General features: G+C 36.7%; 1 protein-coding gene across 2 annotated transcripts in view; it reads right to left on the reverse strand.

Annotated features, from left to right (window-relative positions):
* Window positions 1-1,503: 1,503 nt before the first annotated feature.
* MYSM1 (Myb like, SWIRM and MPN domains 1) overlaps window positions 1,504-15,611 on the reverse strand; it is a 34,328-nt gene continuing 20,220 nt past the window's right edge. For both annotated transcript variants that reach the window (XM_007089875.3, XM_042997383.1), the window contains 11 exons: window positions 15,101-15,204; window positions 13,592-13,669; window positions 11,802-11,887; window positions 8,777-8,831; window positions 8,379-8,429; window positions 7,611-7,685; window positions 6,794-6,982; window positions 5,720-5,852; window positions 3,950-4,055; window positions 3,714-3,771; window positions 1,504-2,664 (listed from right to left, as the gene is read on the reverse strand). In XM_007089875.3, the coding sequence (XP_007089937.2) occupies window positions 2,497-2,664; window positions 3,714-3,771; window positions 3,950-4,055; window positions 5,720-5,852; window positions 6,794-6,982; window positions 7,611-7,685; window positions 8,379-8,429; window positions 8,777-8,831; window positions 11,802-11,887; window positions 13,592-13,669; window positions 15,101-15,204 (1,103 nt within the window). In that variant the 3' untranslated portion in view covers window positions 1,504-2,496. The remainder of the gene's footprint in view (window positions 2,665-3,713; window positions 3,772-3,949; window positions 4,056-5,719; window positions 5,853-6,793; window positions 6,983-7,610; window positions 7,686-8,378; window positions 8,430-8,776; window positions 8,832-11,801; window positions 11,888-13,591; window positions 13,670-15,100; window positions 15,205-15,611) is intronic.

Genomic DNA, 15,611 nt, shown 5'->3' on the forward strand with positions numbered 1-15,611 from the left:
AGATAACAGGATTTATGTATTTTTGTTTTATGCATTTTGTTTTTAAAAAATATTTTATGATAAAACACACTCTATCATCAGAAAAAAAAACACTCAGTAAATATTATTTAAAAAATTGTGTTCTCCAACTCTAAACTCTGAAGATTACCATCTTTGACTTCCTCACAGTATGGCTTAGGTTGGTAAATATGGTTAACTTGACATGCAGAGGAACCGGATTTGAGAAAAGAATTGTTAACAATTTCGATTATTTTCCATCACCCGAATTCATCAATTTATACAGAAATATCAATCAAGAGCTAATTAATACCACTTTCTAGGATCTGTTCCCAATGTACAATGGGAAAAATATGTCAAAAGGAAGAGTACAAAGGAAGCAATTACTATGTTTTACAGAATCGTAGACTTTGTGTGCTTGGAAGGATAAACTAAGTCATAAAACTCAGACCCGTGGATGATAGGTGAAGGGCCTGAGGTCCAGACAGATTATGTGATTTTATTACTGTCACAGAGCAAAGCTGATAATAGAATTAGGATAAGTACTCAGGTTTCCTGATTTTTGGTCTATAGCTCTTATAAACCTCAGTCCCAAAAGTAATTGCCTTATACATTGTTTCATTGTTTATCCTAACTACCTATAGAGGAATACATTTAGACCTGCAGGGCTGTTAGGAAGGTCATTTAGACCTCAGTTACACAAGAATTTAGGCCCAGAGAAGGTCAACTGTATCCATCTCTCCACCCCCCACCTCCAAGTCACAAGGTTGAGCCAAGACCCAGGCCATCTAAAACTGGCTCGCTGTTCTCTCAAATACTGCCATATTCTTCTGTAGCTAATGATTACAACCAAAAGAGATAAAAATACAGAATCACATCCAGATAAGACATAATAAAACTATAATTAATAAGGATGTTTGGAGAATGGGTGTAAATCAGTTCTATAGCTAATAGAAATAAACTCAAATCTATTTGAGTAAACAGGCAGCATGATTGCTAATTTTACTTGAAAATGTACTTAAATGTAAATCACAACTTTAAGTTTTGTTGGAAGAACAAAGATGATGGAAGATGATGTAAATAAGGGCTTTCAGGTTCTCAGATTCATGCATCTGAAAATAAATTATGAATGTTTTTAATTCTTTAGAGCAGGGGTTGGACGATAATGGCCAGCAACTCGTTTTCTGTGAGGCTCATAAGGTAATACGAATGGTTTTACATTTTTAAAGGATTGTAAAAAAATATAAAGAAGAACGTCTGATAGAGACAGTATGTGGCCTACAAACCTAAGTTATTGTCTAAATGCCCCTTTACATAAAAAGTTTGCTGACTTAAGGGGCACCTGGGTGGCTTGGTTGGTCAAGCGTCCAACTTCAGCTCGGGTCATGATCTCACGGTTTGTGGGTTCCAGCCCCGCATCAGGCTCTGTGCTGACAACTCAAGGGCCTGGAGCCTGCTTTAGATTGTGTGTCTCCTCTCTCTGCCCCTCCCCAACTTGTGCTCTGTCTCTGTCTTTCAAAAATAAATAAATGTAAAAAAAAATAAAAAAATAAAAAAAAATTAAAAAAAGAAAGTTTACTAACTTATGTTCTACATTTAGAAAGTATATGAAACTGGGTTAGATATGTAATATACCCTGGAAGGCTTTTTTGTTTTTAAAATTAAATCTCTGATTTAATATTTAAGCAGTATTATAATTTGCCTCTTCTGAGAACAGGTAGTAGAAAAAAATCTAGTTTGAGGGTGAAGATTACTCATCTTCCAATTAAATGAGGTTTTATCACACACACTAATAGAAGTGGACATACAGTTGAAGCTAATTATTTCATGTATCTGAAATCCATACAAAATGTTTCAGATAGCTGAGAAAATGCCATATCCTGTAGTATTACTGCTATAAAATAAAACGGAAACAAATACCTATAATGGGAAAACTGGCAAGCTGATTCTCTCCTTTGGGTCTCTTATGCCTGCCCTGGCCTCCTATAGCATGTTGCTAGATTCATTAGACCCCTAGTTGTCAACCATGTTATTAACTACCTCAGTGACCATCCATCCATGTCTCGTTTGCAACCATAAGCAAATCTCACCAAAACACATGGAAAAAATGGAAGTGCTCCTAAGGAGACACAGACATGAAGTACCAAAAATGGAATGACTAGTTGGGGAAGAAATAAATATGACAGGTATATGCCATTTATCGACCCGAATACAACAGTACAGCAGACAGCCCTTCAGAGTCTACTGCACTGCTTACTGGCCATGGTCAGACTGGAGCACCGCAGCAGACCCTGGTTCACACAACACTCTGATAATCACTGCAGGAAAACAAGTCCATATCTCTTTGTCACATGATTTATGTGACCGACTTGGATTCTGTGAACTAGAGACAAAATATTAAAGGTGTGCCACTATTAGCTAAATTAGAACAATTTCGAGGTTATTACTTTGAGAGTAGGATCTATTGTGTCCAGATTAGAATGCCTTACTTTAAAATAATTACATTAACAATTCCTTTGGACCCACAGCACAGTTCTCTTCAGCCACTCCATTCTCTGGCTTGCTTTTGTAATTGGAAAGGAATAAATTTTCTATTTGAGTCAAGAATTCTTCGGCAATGAAGCAATTAGTCACGTTGCTCAGAGTTTTCCTCAGACATTCCAAGAGCTATTGGAGAGAAAAGTTTTATATTTAAAAAGGGTAAGAAGAGGGTTTGCAGTTTTAAATATTTAAAAAGGGTAAGAAGAGGGTTTGCACTACTATCGTTATTGTATCCCTTTCCAAATCTTTTTCTAATAAGCAAAAGAGAAACAGTCTCCTTAAATGTGGCTGAAGACAGTTTTGTGATCAATAATCACGTACCTAGAGTGTAGGAAGTCACTGTTGAGAAAGGCTTGGGCTTATTCCTTTATGACTTTATATGAGGAGACACACTTGAGATTTTAACTGTGATTTTTTTACTTTGGACAAATTTGTGACTTTGCTTCTTTTTTTAGTAGTTACATTTACAAAGCAAAATAATCCTGTAGAACGAAAATCTATGTACATACAAGGACGCTACATCAGGGTGGTAGATAGAGCTGTTTCCTGAGAAACACGCACATTAATCTTCCAACAGAACAAAAAGAAAGTTTTAATACAAGGGGGTAAAAATATTAAAAAGAAACTCAGTATGTTTCAGTTTTCTCTTCTTAAATTGCTACCAAAAAAAAAAAAAAAAAAGACAGATGTTACCAGCCTATGGGTCTTTAACTCTTTATACTCATAGAAGCAAAACAAGAAGTAAAATAAAAATATTCAGGACTCTTTATTTCCGACCAGAAAGTTAAATAAAATGACACTTAAACTTATTTATTAGATTTATACTACCAATCTTAAAAACAAACAATTATTAAGGCTAAATGGAAACATGAGACTTTTGAATTTAATAAAATGAGAAAAATGTTCTCCATTGTATATAATAATAATCTGCTAGGAAATTTATCAGCCAACACTGACAAATTTATTCTAAACTAGTATTACTTCTATATGCAAGTGTGGGCAACAAAATACGTTACTAATTTTCTCCTAGAAATTAATTTTAGATAGCAAACGGCAATAACAAAAATACACAGAAAATGTATCCACAAAGCATTAGGCATCATGGGAAACCACATCGAGATGAATAGCTTTAGAATCTGTGAACAATAGAACCAATTAAAATCAAGGCAGCTTACTTTCTGCAAACAAGTCAGGTCAGAATCCCGGCGGAAGATTTTATCCATAGGGACACTGCTGTTGGAAGAAATATGAAGACAAACTGATGAAACAAATACCACAAACGAATCTGTTTTCTAATAAACTGTCACTGACGCCATACATCATAATTTTATATTTAACTTGGGTTTTCTCTAAAACATCATTTAATGAGACGCGCTGCAGATGTGCGGCCACCTCAAACCACAGCACATACCTATGGGACAGTCGGTATTTTTCTATTATCCATCTTGCCTTTTCAAACACTAATCCCCACTGAGGTTCTTCTAGCATCTGCTGTACTTCAAATTTGTAAGGTAAACCTAGAAAAGCATAATGAAGCAGACTGTCATCAACTATCGCTTCAATCCCCAATCTCCTTTTAATTACCAAGAATCCTCACAACCACAACCTGGCAGACCAGCTGAACAGCACTTTAAACATAGTGGGCATTCATTAAATATTTACTGCCTGGCTGAACCTGGCCCATCGAGCATATTAATGCTCAGCAATTAATAACAATAAAGAAGAGTACACGTACCATTTGCATGACAATTCTATGTAAGGAACGGAGAAGCAGGATGATCACATAACTTATATCCAAATCAAGAGACTTTTTGAGTGAAAGGGGGCACTGTTAAAAACGGTGCCAGAACTATGGCTTAAACAGACACCGAGGTAGGCAAACGAAGACAATTCCATCCTAGTGATTTTTATTTTCACATGGGTCATTGAGCTTACAGCAATGCTATAAGGCAGGTGCATTATTCCTACGTTAAAGATAAGGAAACGAAGGCCGAGACACGTGGAACAACCTGCTTAGACTGGTGAAGTGGAAGAGCCTGGATTTTAAGCCCCAGCAGGTCTGCCTGGCTTCTGGGCCCACACTCACTTGACCTGCCTACAGGTGCTAACCTAACCAGTCAGGGAATAGGATGAACTCTGGAAGGGCAGCAACTGCACTCCTGTCAAAATGGTCATGCTCAGTTCCAGAGACAGGAGCCCAAGGGGTGGATGCCATGTACATAGCCAGAAAGGCAAAAGACCAAAGGATGAGCCTACTTAGAAATTTTTCACATGGCCTTCAAGATCCCCCTGTAATTATATTTGCAGTGTATTAAAAGAAAAGCTGAGTTGATTTGTTAGCAGAGGGCAACACCGTAAAATTAACTGTAGAACTTATACAATGCTTACTACATGGAATGCCACTTAAATGCACTAGCTGCCAGTACTGTCCTTTATTTATTTATTTTTGGATGAGGACACAGAGCCACAGAGAGGTTAAATAACCTGTTCATCAGCATACACATAATTACTAAGTAGAGCCAGGATCTGAACCCAGGCAGTCTGGCTCCAGTTTATGTTATTAACTTTACATTATACTGCCTCTCAACGGTGTTTTTGCCAATATTAAGACTTTTCAGGTAAATAAAATGCCAGCAAATCGAAAGGCATGAAAAAAAATGAAGGAAAACATTATGATTGTCCTTCCTTACAATATAAGCATACTTTGTCAATATGCTCTAAAATGGTCTTTTTTCCCCATTTTTTCCCAGGTGGATTTTTTTTTTTTTTCATTTCTTAGTTCTCCTCTATTTCATTTCTTCCCTCCAAAAACTTAAGAATAAAGCATTTGACTAGTTTTATTGCGATATTTGCTTTATTGTGGTGGTCTGGAACCAAACCTGCAGTATCTCCGTGGTACGCCTGCCTGTAACTAACATGCACGCTGCCTGGCTCTAACTTTTCTGCACAATATAACCCTTGTGCCCAGAGGCCATGGTAACACAGTGGGGACTTGAATCTAGAAGGATATCACTAAAGGAAAGAGGGAGGCTGCACTACATGGTATGTAGACAGCAATTCTCTAGTTGAGGGTGCAAAGCTTTCCATCACATAGTTTCACATAGTTGTAAATTCGTTGCTATGAAAGATTCAAAGAAATGTGGGCAGAAATAGGATGAGGTTGTTTTTGTTGAAAACTTACGGTAAGAGCCATCTGAGCTAATTTCATCACTTATAACTAGGCAGGTAATCTGGGAATAAGGTAAAGGATTGTTCTGATTATAAGGACTAACAATCATTCCAATGAACTTGGCACCGCCTCTGGAGAAGTAACTCTACAATTCAAAGAAAAGTAAAATTAGTCTTGACTACATAAATTTAAAAATCAGTATTTACCCATAGCAACATCTTAAATAACGAATGGAGAAAAAGGAACACCAAAGTGTGTTAAAAACTTCACATCCAAACAGCAACTAAATGAAATACACTATATATCATTCCACACTCTAAATTTTTCAGGTCAAAATGTACCCAACCCAACCAGAAATGATCCTTAAAAATATGACCTGGCCTGAAAATCTGTATTTACCATGAATATGTCTACAAATTATTTTCACTACCCTTCAGCTATAATCTTTATCAATATGGTAATAATAGCTGCCTATAGCAAAAACATACACCTATCAAACATAAAATGTTGGAACAAAACAAAAGTTTGTTTTTTCCAGAGATGCAAAAGAGACTGCTTCTGGTTATTTCACTTGTACCCAGTCCCTGTACTAGTTGTTCCCATCAATTTTTAGAGGCTCTGGGAGTAATTATCACTGTCACTTAGATGGCTTGTCTGTACTAAACAAAATAGCTGATTTTCCATATGTTTAAATAAACATATATTACCCCTGTAATCAGAAAAAATGCAAAGTTATTTCAAAACTCCAGATGTAAATAATATTAGAAATTCAATACTTTGCTAGAAATGTTAGAAGTATATTTATAGAGGGTGCTTGGGTGGCCCAGTCGGTTAAGCGTCAGACTTCAGCTCAGGTCATGATCTCACAGTCTGTGAGTTCAAGCCCCGCGTTGGGCTCTGTGCTGACAGCTCGGAGCCTGGAGCCTGCTTTGAATTCTGTGTCTCCCTCTCTCTCTGCCCCTCCCCTGCTCATGCTCTGCCTCTCAAAAATGAATAAACATTAAAAAAAAAAGTATATTTATATAATAGAATAGAAAGCAACGAGAGGAGAGAAAACGTGCATACATGCAAGACCTAGAGGCACACCTGGTATTTGGCTTGAGTGTCAATATCTCGTAAAGAAGGATTTGGATCAAAGGCAGGATGAGAATGATACCATCCAATTACACGATAGCCTCTCACAGCCAAGGTTTCTGAGGCCTGTGTTTGTGACACAGGATCCATCTCACACTGCAGTCCTGTACTCAGACTGTTACATGGTTCTGCTGCACAGACCTATAAAAGATTAATCCTTACATGGTTACACTGAATCCTGTTAATTCTATCACTTTAATGTTTTAGTTCTTTCATACATAGATACAGAGGCTTTTTTTAGGCCACGTCTTTTATCCGACAGTATCACAGGCAGCCTTTAGCCTGCAAATGAATTACACTTCAAAAGTGTGATTCGATGTAGGAACTCAGAATCCACTTTTCCACTCAGACAAGGCCATAATAATTGTTAGTTTTCCAGACCAGCCCATATAATACCTGCACATACAAAGTCTTTCAATGAGTCCTATTATTTATGATAATAATTTCAACAAAGTGATGCATGCCGAGTTTCAACTATAAGGTTGCTGCATGGTTCCTGGCCTCTTAAGAGTAGTTGTAGCATTTTACTGGTGAAGGCAACGAGGAGGCGAGGCCTGGCCGTGCTCCCTCTTTCTTGATGGTAAAAGGAAACAGGTACTCAATATATGGGATGTTAATTTACTCCTGGGAATATCCAGCCCACACTGGCATATTCTCATGTATATCACAGGTAATTCTATTTTAATTATATCCACTGAAATCTATAAAAATATTTGGTATGGCAGCAGGACTAAATGATTTTAAAAAATATTTAAGAGCAAGAACTTACTTCAACTATCTTATCAACTTCTGAGTATCTTCCTCCTAATAGACCAATCACTTCTGCCATAGAAACATGAGCATGCTAAAAAGAAATACAAAATAGACTTAGCCCAAACATACAAATCCATCTGACAAAAAATCAGAATAAAGCTCACTTATACATAGGAGAATCATTTGTAAGTATGGTAACCGGGCATAGCAGAGGAATCAGACACTAGGCTCACTACACAAAGACTTGGGATTTCAATCTATCTGCGCTGCCAGCTAAGAAGCTTTGAACCAAACACTCAAAGATGTCATTATTTAATTTACAAAATGAAGACACCATTTGCTTTCCTCACTCAGGACCCTAAAGATAAAAAGTAAAAGTCACTCCTGGTAGTCCTACAAAAAACATCCTCTAGAAAAACATCCAAAACCAACACAGCTACTGGAGGTCTCAGTAACTTAGTGCAAAACAAGGAACCTCCAAGTGGTAGGAGTTGTGCTTTGCTGCAGTTATCTAGAAGGCAGCAGACAAAGGATGCCAGGAAATTAAAACAGGGTTAATGATGATAAACAGTCTGCAAAAACTCACATTAATTTATTTTCTCTAAAATATGGAAACATGCAATTGTTTGGCTTTTCTCCAAAAGAAAAGACTTATTTTTAGACTCCTTGTAAAAGAGGATAGTTAAGATCCAAAATACACGTCTTCCATACTCTCTCTTAAGCCTGCAATAAAAATACACAAGAATAGAAATCAGAGTAAGTAAACACAATAGATTATCCTTACCAAATCCATTATTAAAAGTGCTTCTGAAGCCACTTTCACCTGAAATGGCTCCTGAAATATAAAAAAAAAAAAAAAAAAAATGGGGGAGCATAAAAATAGAGATTTTATTCCTCCTCACTGGAATGTCCACCCTTTTCTTCTTTACCTATCACACCAAGTTCTCATCACCAACCAAGGCTCAGCACAAATCAGAGATTTTTACAAATATTATCATTCAAAATCCTAGCATGGAGAAATTCTCTTTCATTTCCCATCTGCATCACTCATCTGACCCATAGTGTACCTTGCATCGTCCAATCTTTCACATACATATACGCCTTGCACACAAAGGAAAAGAAATACTTCCTGTCTGACAGAAGGGCATGGTTTATGGCCATTTAGTGATGCATAAATAGTACCTGCTTTTCTTCACTGAAAGAATGACAAGGTATCAGTTGGAAGGGATCAAATGAGCTGAAAAAGAAAAAAATCATTTCTAATATAATCTCAATGACAAGATCAGGAAAACAACATTCACTTAAATTTGAAAATGTGTATCAATAATCTAAATCTAGATTCTCAGAAAAATACTAAGCGAGGGGAATTTCTTAGGACATCCCATATAACTCTGCTGAGTTTTGGACTTGATAAAAAAAATGGGAAATCACAAGGCCTTTGGGAGAAAGTAGTTGTTGCCTTAGTTTCTTTTAACACCCAAAGAGAAGAACGTTGTACCCACACATGTGTCCTAAACTGAAAGGTTTCAAAAAGTTTGAAGAAAATGTAAACAACTCCCTGACATGACATGGTAAAAAAAGTTTCAAGAAGAAAGTTCTCAAAAACACTTGTCAGTACGGTATCAGCACAGGGTAGGGACTCAAATATTTATTGAATGAATGGCAATGGTTCTACTAAAGAAATTAATGTATATGAAAAGTTCAATGATAAACTTGTATTTTAAAATAAAAAAGTTAGGGGCAGGTGACTGTCTCAGTAGGTTAAGTGTCTAACTTTGGCTCAGGGCATAATCTCATGGCTCGTGGTCTGGGCCCTGTATCAGGCTCTGTGCTGACAGTTCAGAGCCTGGAGCCTGCTTCAGATTCTGTGTCTCCCTCTCTCTCTGCACCTCCCTCATTTGCACTGTCTCTCTCTCTCAAAAAGAAACATTAAAAAAAAATGAAAAAAAAAATGAGAAAGTTAAAAAAAAAAAGACAAAAAAAAAGAGGGGCATGTAAGCAAGGGTAGATAAAAAAGCATGTATTAATCTGAGAGCAATATTAGAAAGGCTTTAAGCAGTAAAGAACTGAAGTCTGAGGAAGATATCAAGAATAAGGTTTCTTTAGGCTATGGTCAGAGAAAGAAAAAAACAAGGAATATATGTTCATGTTAACACAACCAGAAAAGGGCAGGACTATTTAGCTCCTATTCTACCAGAGACTGTTAGTGTCAGCAATTCAGACACTTTGTACTCCAAGTGCCTAGAACAGTGCCTGACACACAGTAAGCATTTTTTCAGAAATACAAGATGAATGAAGAGGAAAGATCTTCAAGTAAAAAAGTGCTTCATCAACACGAAAAAAAAGAACACAAAGACGGCATATGCATCCCAGAGCAATGAAGAACCATGATGTGAAACCCACTGACCTTTTTGGAGGAACTGTTCAGAATGGAAAAATTATTGGAGGGCTACAAATAGGCAATTTTGGGCTTTATTTTCTTAAAAAAAGCAGACTTTGGGAGCAGAGGAATTAAATGTGAATATTGAGAAAATTCTGGAAAAGATTATTCAACAGCTGATTTTGAGCCTTTAGCAAGTGAAGAGAGGACTACTAAGGGTAATAATGGATTCATGAAAATATATGTCATGATAAGTAAATCTAAATTTCATTTTTGATAGAACTGATCTGCTAGAAACTAGCAGACTCATAAAGATTCAAATATATTTTTGTCTGAATGTAAGCAAGACATCTACTATGATTTTTCTTCTGCACAAGATGAAAAATCATGAGTCAACTGTGGCAATGTATGGCTGATGGAACAATGATGTCTGAGGCTTTCCCTTATTCCAGTTAAACATTTTAAGCAGTGATCAATGGCAGAAGAGGTAAGCTTACTGAAATGTTGACTCAAATCTATGAAGGCTAGTATAAGAAAAGTGGAGCTGGATTCAGATTGTGACAAACTGGAACAATGACTTGGAAATCACAATAAATATGTCTCATGCTGAGATTCAGAAAAGCAAATGTCTCGATACTAGATAAGGAGTCCTAGCTTATGGATGACGATATTTTTTTACATAGTTTATCTTATTTTACTCTCACAACAACTGTAGGTTTTAATTTTTCTTTTAGAGAGGGGATATATAATGTAATGTTAGCAGTATGGATTCTTAAGTCTAACTGCCTGGATTAAATCACAGCTCCATCACTAACAAGCATGAGCAAGTTTGTTTCCTCATGAATGATATTATTAACTACTGCACAGGGTGGTTATGGGGATTAAATGAGTTAATATATACAAAGTGCTTAAAGCATAGTCAACAGTCTTAGCTATTATAGTTATTATTTTATGAATGAGCACTGAAGGCTTAAGGCTTTACATAACTTACCTAGGGACTTACACTTGGTTAAACATCAGGGCTCTTTCACTGAAAATGACCTGGGGACATTCCTAGATATCTTATTTTAAAAGGGACACTGGTGAAACCATAATCTATTTCTGCATCTACAGAAAGTGAGGGTCCAGAAAACCAAGACATTTAACTTATTTGGTGACTCTTAAGTGTTATGTTACAAATAACAGATTATTAAAAAAAACAACAAAACCACACACACACACACACACACACACACACACACACACACAGAAAAATCCCCAAAAACCTTGCTAACAATCAGCACCAACCAAAGAAAGCACTAGTCATTTCATGAGGTTACCTATTTATAATGTCTAAGGAGTTGAATGACCACCTGTTATAATCAAGGCCCCTTTACAACATATGTTGGATCCTATAGTCACTAAACCTATAAATTCAAAACTTTTGCTCAAGCTCTTCCAAACTGGTAATCAGTGAAATAAAAAATCTCAAAAATTCTAGTAGTATTTAAAAAAAAATTTTTTTTTAATGTTTTTATTTATTTTTTTGAGACAGAGAGAGACAGAGCATGAACGGGGGAGGGTCAGAGAGAGGGAGACACAGCATCTGAAACAGGCTCCAGGCTCTGAGCTGTCAGCACAGAGCCCGACGTGGGGCTCGAACTCATGGACTGTGAGATCATGACCTGAGCTGAAGTCAGACACTTAACAGACTGAGCCACCCAGGCGCCCCATCTAGTAGTATTTTTAAACTTAATATGAATAATATGTTGCTAATCAGGTATTTTTTCCATACATTCCTAATCATTGGTGATAAGTTAAAAAAATTACATGTGTAAAACACTATACCTTTTTGTTGGTCTTGGTACTTTTGAGGATTTAACAGATTTACATTTTTCCTCTTTTCTTCTCGCCAATTCCTCGGCAGAGAGATGCTAAAACAGAAAACAACCACTTGATCAACCAGTCCATCAGCCACTGACAGGCAGAATCAATAGTAATAAAGAATACTCTTTAACACCCTAATTAAAGGCAGGTGAGAACAGGATAGACTATGTTGATGGAGATGTACCTCCTTCTTTCTACTAACAAATTGCAATGCTAGATAATATATTAAAAAATTGTTCCAAAATCTACAGCCACACCAAACTTAAAAACCTCAGAATCACCTGAGTCCCTCCTTTTACTTATTTCCCATTTCTAGTCATCAAATCCTATTGTGTTGTTTTCTTTCCCAACAGGGAGACAGCGCAGCATAATGATAAAGAGTACAGATTCTGGAGACAGAATGCCTCGCTCTGCTACTTACTGGATGACCCTGGCCAAATTACTGAAGCTTTCTGTGCTTTAGTTTCCTTATCTTTAAAATGGGAACAAAAATAGTAATAATAACAGTGTCATGATGTTATCGTAATGATGCATTAATGTTTATAAAACACTAGAATAGGGTTGGACACATACTTAATAAGTCCTACATAAGTACAAAATTAATCTTTTCATTCCATTTCTACTATCATTCTTACACTTTAGCCCAAATAACTAGGCACCTTTTCCAGAATATGTCTGGTATTTTCCCACATCTCTACCTTTGTTTATGCTGCTCCCTTAGCCTGGAATGCCCTCACCTACTTTTCTACATTTTGAGACTGTCCTGCTAATCCCTCAAGTCACATCTTCTGTGAAACCTTCTCTCATCACACACACCCCTTGGGGAAGACCTGACATTTCTTAAGATCAACCTTATGGAACTTAACACAGGTTTCATCTTTCCTACTAGAAACTATAGAAGTTCTTTCTAGGCAGGAATCATGCGTTACTAATGTTGTGCCTAGATTAGAGATTAAGTGAGGCTAGGGACAGGGAATGGGGAAGAGAAAAAGAGGAGAACGTTTTGTTTTTGTTTTGTTTTTGTACTGAAACTCAAGAGGAAAACTATAATTTACTGAGTAATTGGTATATGCAAGGCTTATTAAGTAACCTAGTACTAGAATCTTCATACATTTTATTCCATTTACTTCACTTAATTCTCATAACAATTCTTGGACAGAGGTATTATTCACACTCCATAGACAAAAACCTGAATTTCAGTGAGGTTAAGAAACTGCTCAAGGTAATAAAGCCAGTAAGTACACATTCACACATTCTTTCCATTCTACTGCACTGGGTGTTCACAAATAAATTCTATAGATACAGAACTTATACACACACACACATTCGTCACCCATGTTTCTTTTCAGAACCACAGTTTTTATTGGTAGAAATGACACTTTAGTATTTGTAATTCAATTTATGTCTAATGCTTGGGACAATATTTTAATTGGTATGTCAGAACATCATTCTATAAATAAATGTTTACTGAAATGAATTAGGCATACCAACTTCCTGGCACCTTGGCAGATATTCTTGAGCTAGAGACCAGAATACAGAGATTAGACAAAATTTGGAAAACGAATCCAACTCCTAGTTAATTGCACCAATGCCTTCTATTTTTTTGTTTATTGGTGACTTCTAGACAAATTAACATGGGACGGATACACACACGCACACACAACAAGTGTAATATATGTGACATTAAGACATACATATATAGATGATGGAACAACTTTTAGTGATGACATATCTGCTAAGGTCAAAGTTACCTCAAAGGTTTGTCCTTCTAAGTCTTTTGCATCACACCAATTTCCCCATGGGTCTCGGACCCTACGTCTCCTTGTGCGCTGTGGTAAGATTAAAATGAAGCAAAAGGTAACAAGATTAACCTGGGGAAATCACAGCACAATACACAAAGCCAAAATGATTATTTAAAAAAAATCAGTTAATTTCTCCATTAAAATATTGTAATCCCTGATCAGCATTGCCTGACTAAATTTTATTTTATTAATTTATGTTTAATAGTTTACACTCTGCTCAGAAATAAATCAGTAATGATTTTCTAAATTTTACCTGGATTTCTTATTGAATTTTCATTTCTTTTCGCCACTTAGAAACTAAAATACTAGGACAAAAAATATTTTTAAGATTAAAAAGAACCACCAAGAAAATGACTTCCTTTCAACCACTTGTGGTAGAAAACTTGCAAGAACGCGTAGCAAGAGGTAGAATATTAAAACTAGAAGCAAAATTACATCTCAGCCTCAGAAAGGGAAAGACTGCCTAGTGGATGCAATAAAAACAATAAAACATTATGAAATTAGTTGACAAGATTACTAATATCTAGTTTTATAAACCCCAATACTGAAGCCTTTAAAACAGACTGCTCAAGGGCGCCTGGGTGGCTCAGTCAGTTAAGTGTCCAACTCTTGATTTCGGCTCAAGTCATGATCTCATAGTTGTGAGACTGAGCCCCATGTCAGGTTCTGTGCTGGACGTGGTGGAGGCTCCTTAAGATTCTCTCTCTCCCTCCCTCAGTTCTTCCCAGCTTGCACTCTCTCCCTCTCAAAACAAAAAACAAACAAACAAACAAAAAAGACTGGCTCAGAGGCCAGTGTTTGAGTGGCACCTTTTCCAGCAACTGTATCTAAATACATCCTTTCTTATAAAAGTAAATCTAGGTAGGCAGAAATGGTTAACAGCCTAAATACGCTAAGAAAAATGTCCACTCTATTATCTATACGTTTCTTCATTTACCTCACCTATTACCAATCTACTTTATTAGTAAAACCAACGAGATCACACTATGACTCTGCCTTTTAAGAGACTTGTAGATCACTCACCTTTAAAATAAGATTCACAAATTGTAAGATACTGTAAAACTCCCTAACTTCAAGAATTAAAAAAGAAAGGCTATAATAGTTTAGATAGCTATTCCAAGAAGCTGAATCTTAACCTAAGACTTTTTAGCTAAACAAAGTAACTGAAAGAAAAAGGAGCTTAGCTGTATGGCTGTAAAAGACACACTAGACTTAGAAACCGGAACCAAGAATTCTAAGGCCACGCGAGCAAAGTACGATGCTTCCGTGTCAAGTCTGCCAGCGAATTACGAGGTGTTTTTGGTTTTTGCCTTATAAACTAACATGACACTGAATAGAAACCAGAAAAGTAAATGGCTAAGGTGACATACAAGAGAAAACACGTTCTTCCACTCACTGTCCATGTGTTTAACAGGTGGCTAGAAGGGGGCACACCTTAGATGACAGGTGAACACTTACCATAGACTGCAGACGCTGTGCAAGCTGGTATGCTTCCGCCGCATCTTTTCGGTCCCTGGCTCGTGCTTTGTCAACTGGTTGTGGCCTGTTGTACACAGCCTGTTCTATTGGAATTCGGGAAAAATAAAACAGTCTATTATTTTCTGAAACTCATTCGTTCAATAGGAAGGCACACCTATACTGACTGGAAGTTGTAAGCCAATTTCTAAGTTTTGTTATACCTAAGCTTCTATCTTAATTCTGCAATTACTTGGCAGTCTCACGTAAAACTAATAACACTCTTAAGGAAATCTCAGTAAAATGGGATATTCAGGAGATGGGTAATTTAATTTCTAATTAAACGACTGCTAAGCTCACTTTGCTGAATTCAGAGGTCTAACACAGAAAACGTGATTTCATTTTTTTTTAGTGGCTGTGGAAGCTGCGAACCCTTAGTTTTCCTGAGCAGCCAGTCCCAAGATACAGTGCCTGGGGAAACACAGACACTGAAATGAAAAACAGACCACAGGGC

This window comes from Panthera tigris, chromosome C1 (genome assembly GCF_018350195.1).
Source record: "Panthera tigris isolate Pti1 chromosome C1, P.tigris_Pti1_mat1.1, whole genome shotgun sequence".
NCBI lineage: Eukaryota > Metazoa > Chordata > Mammalia > Carnivora > Felidae > Panthera > Panthera tigris.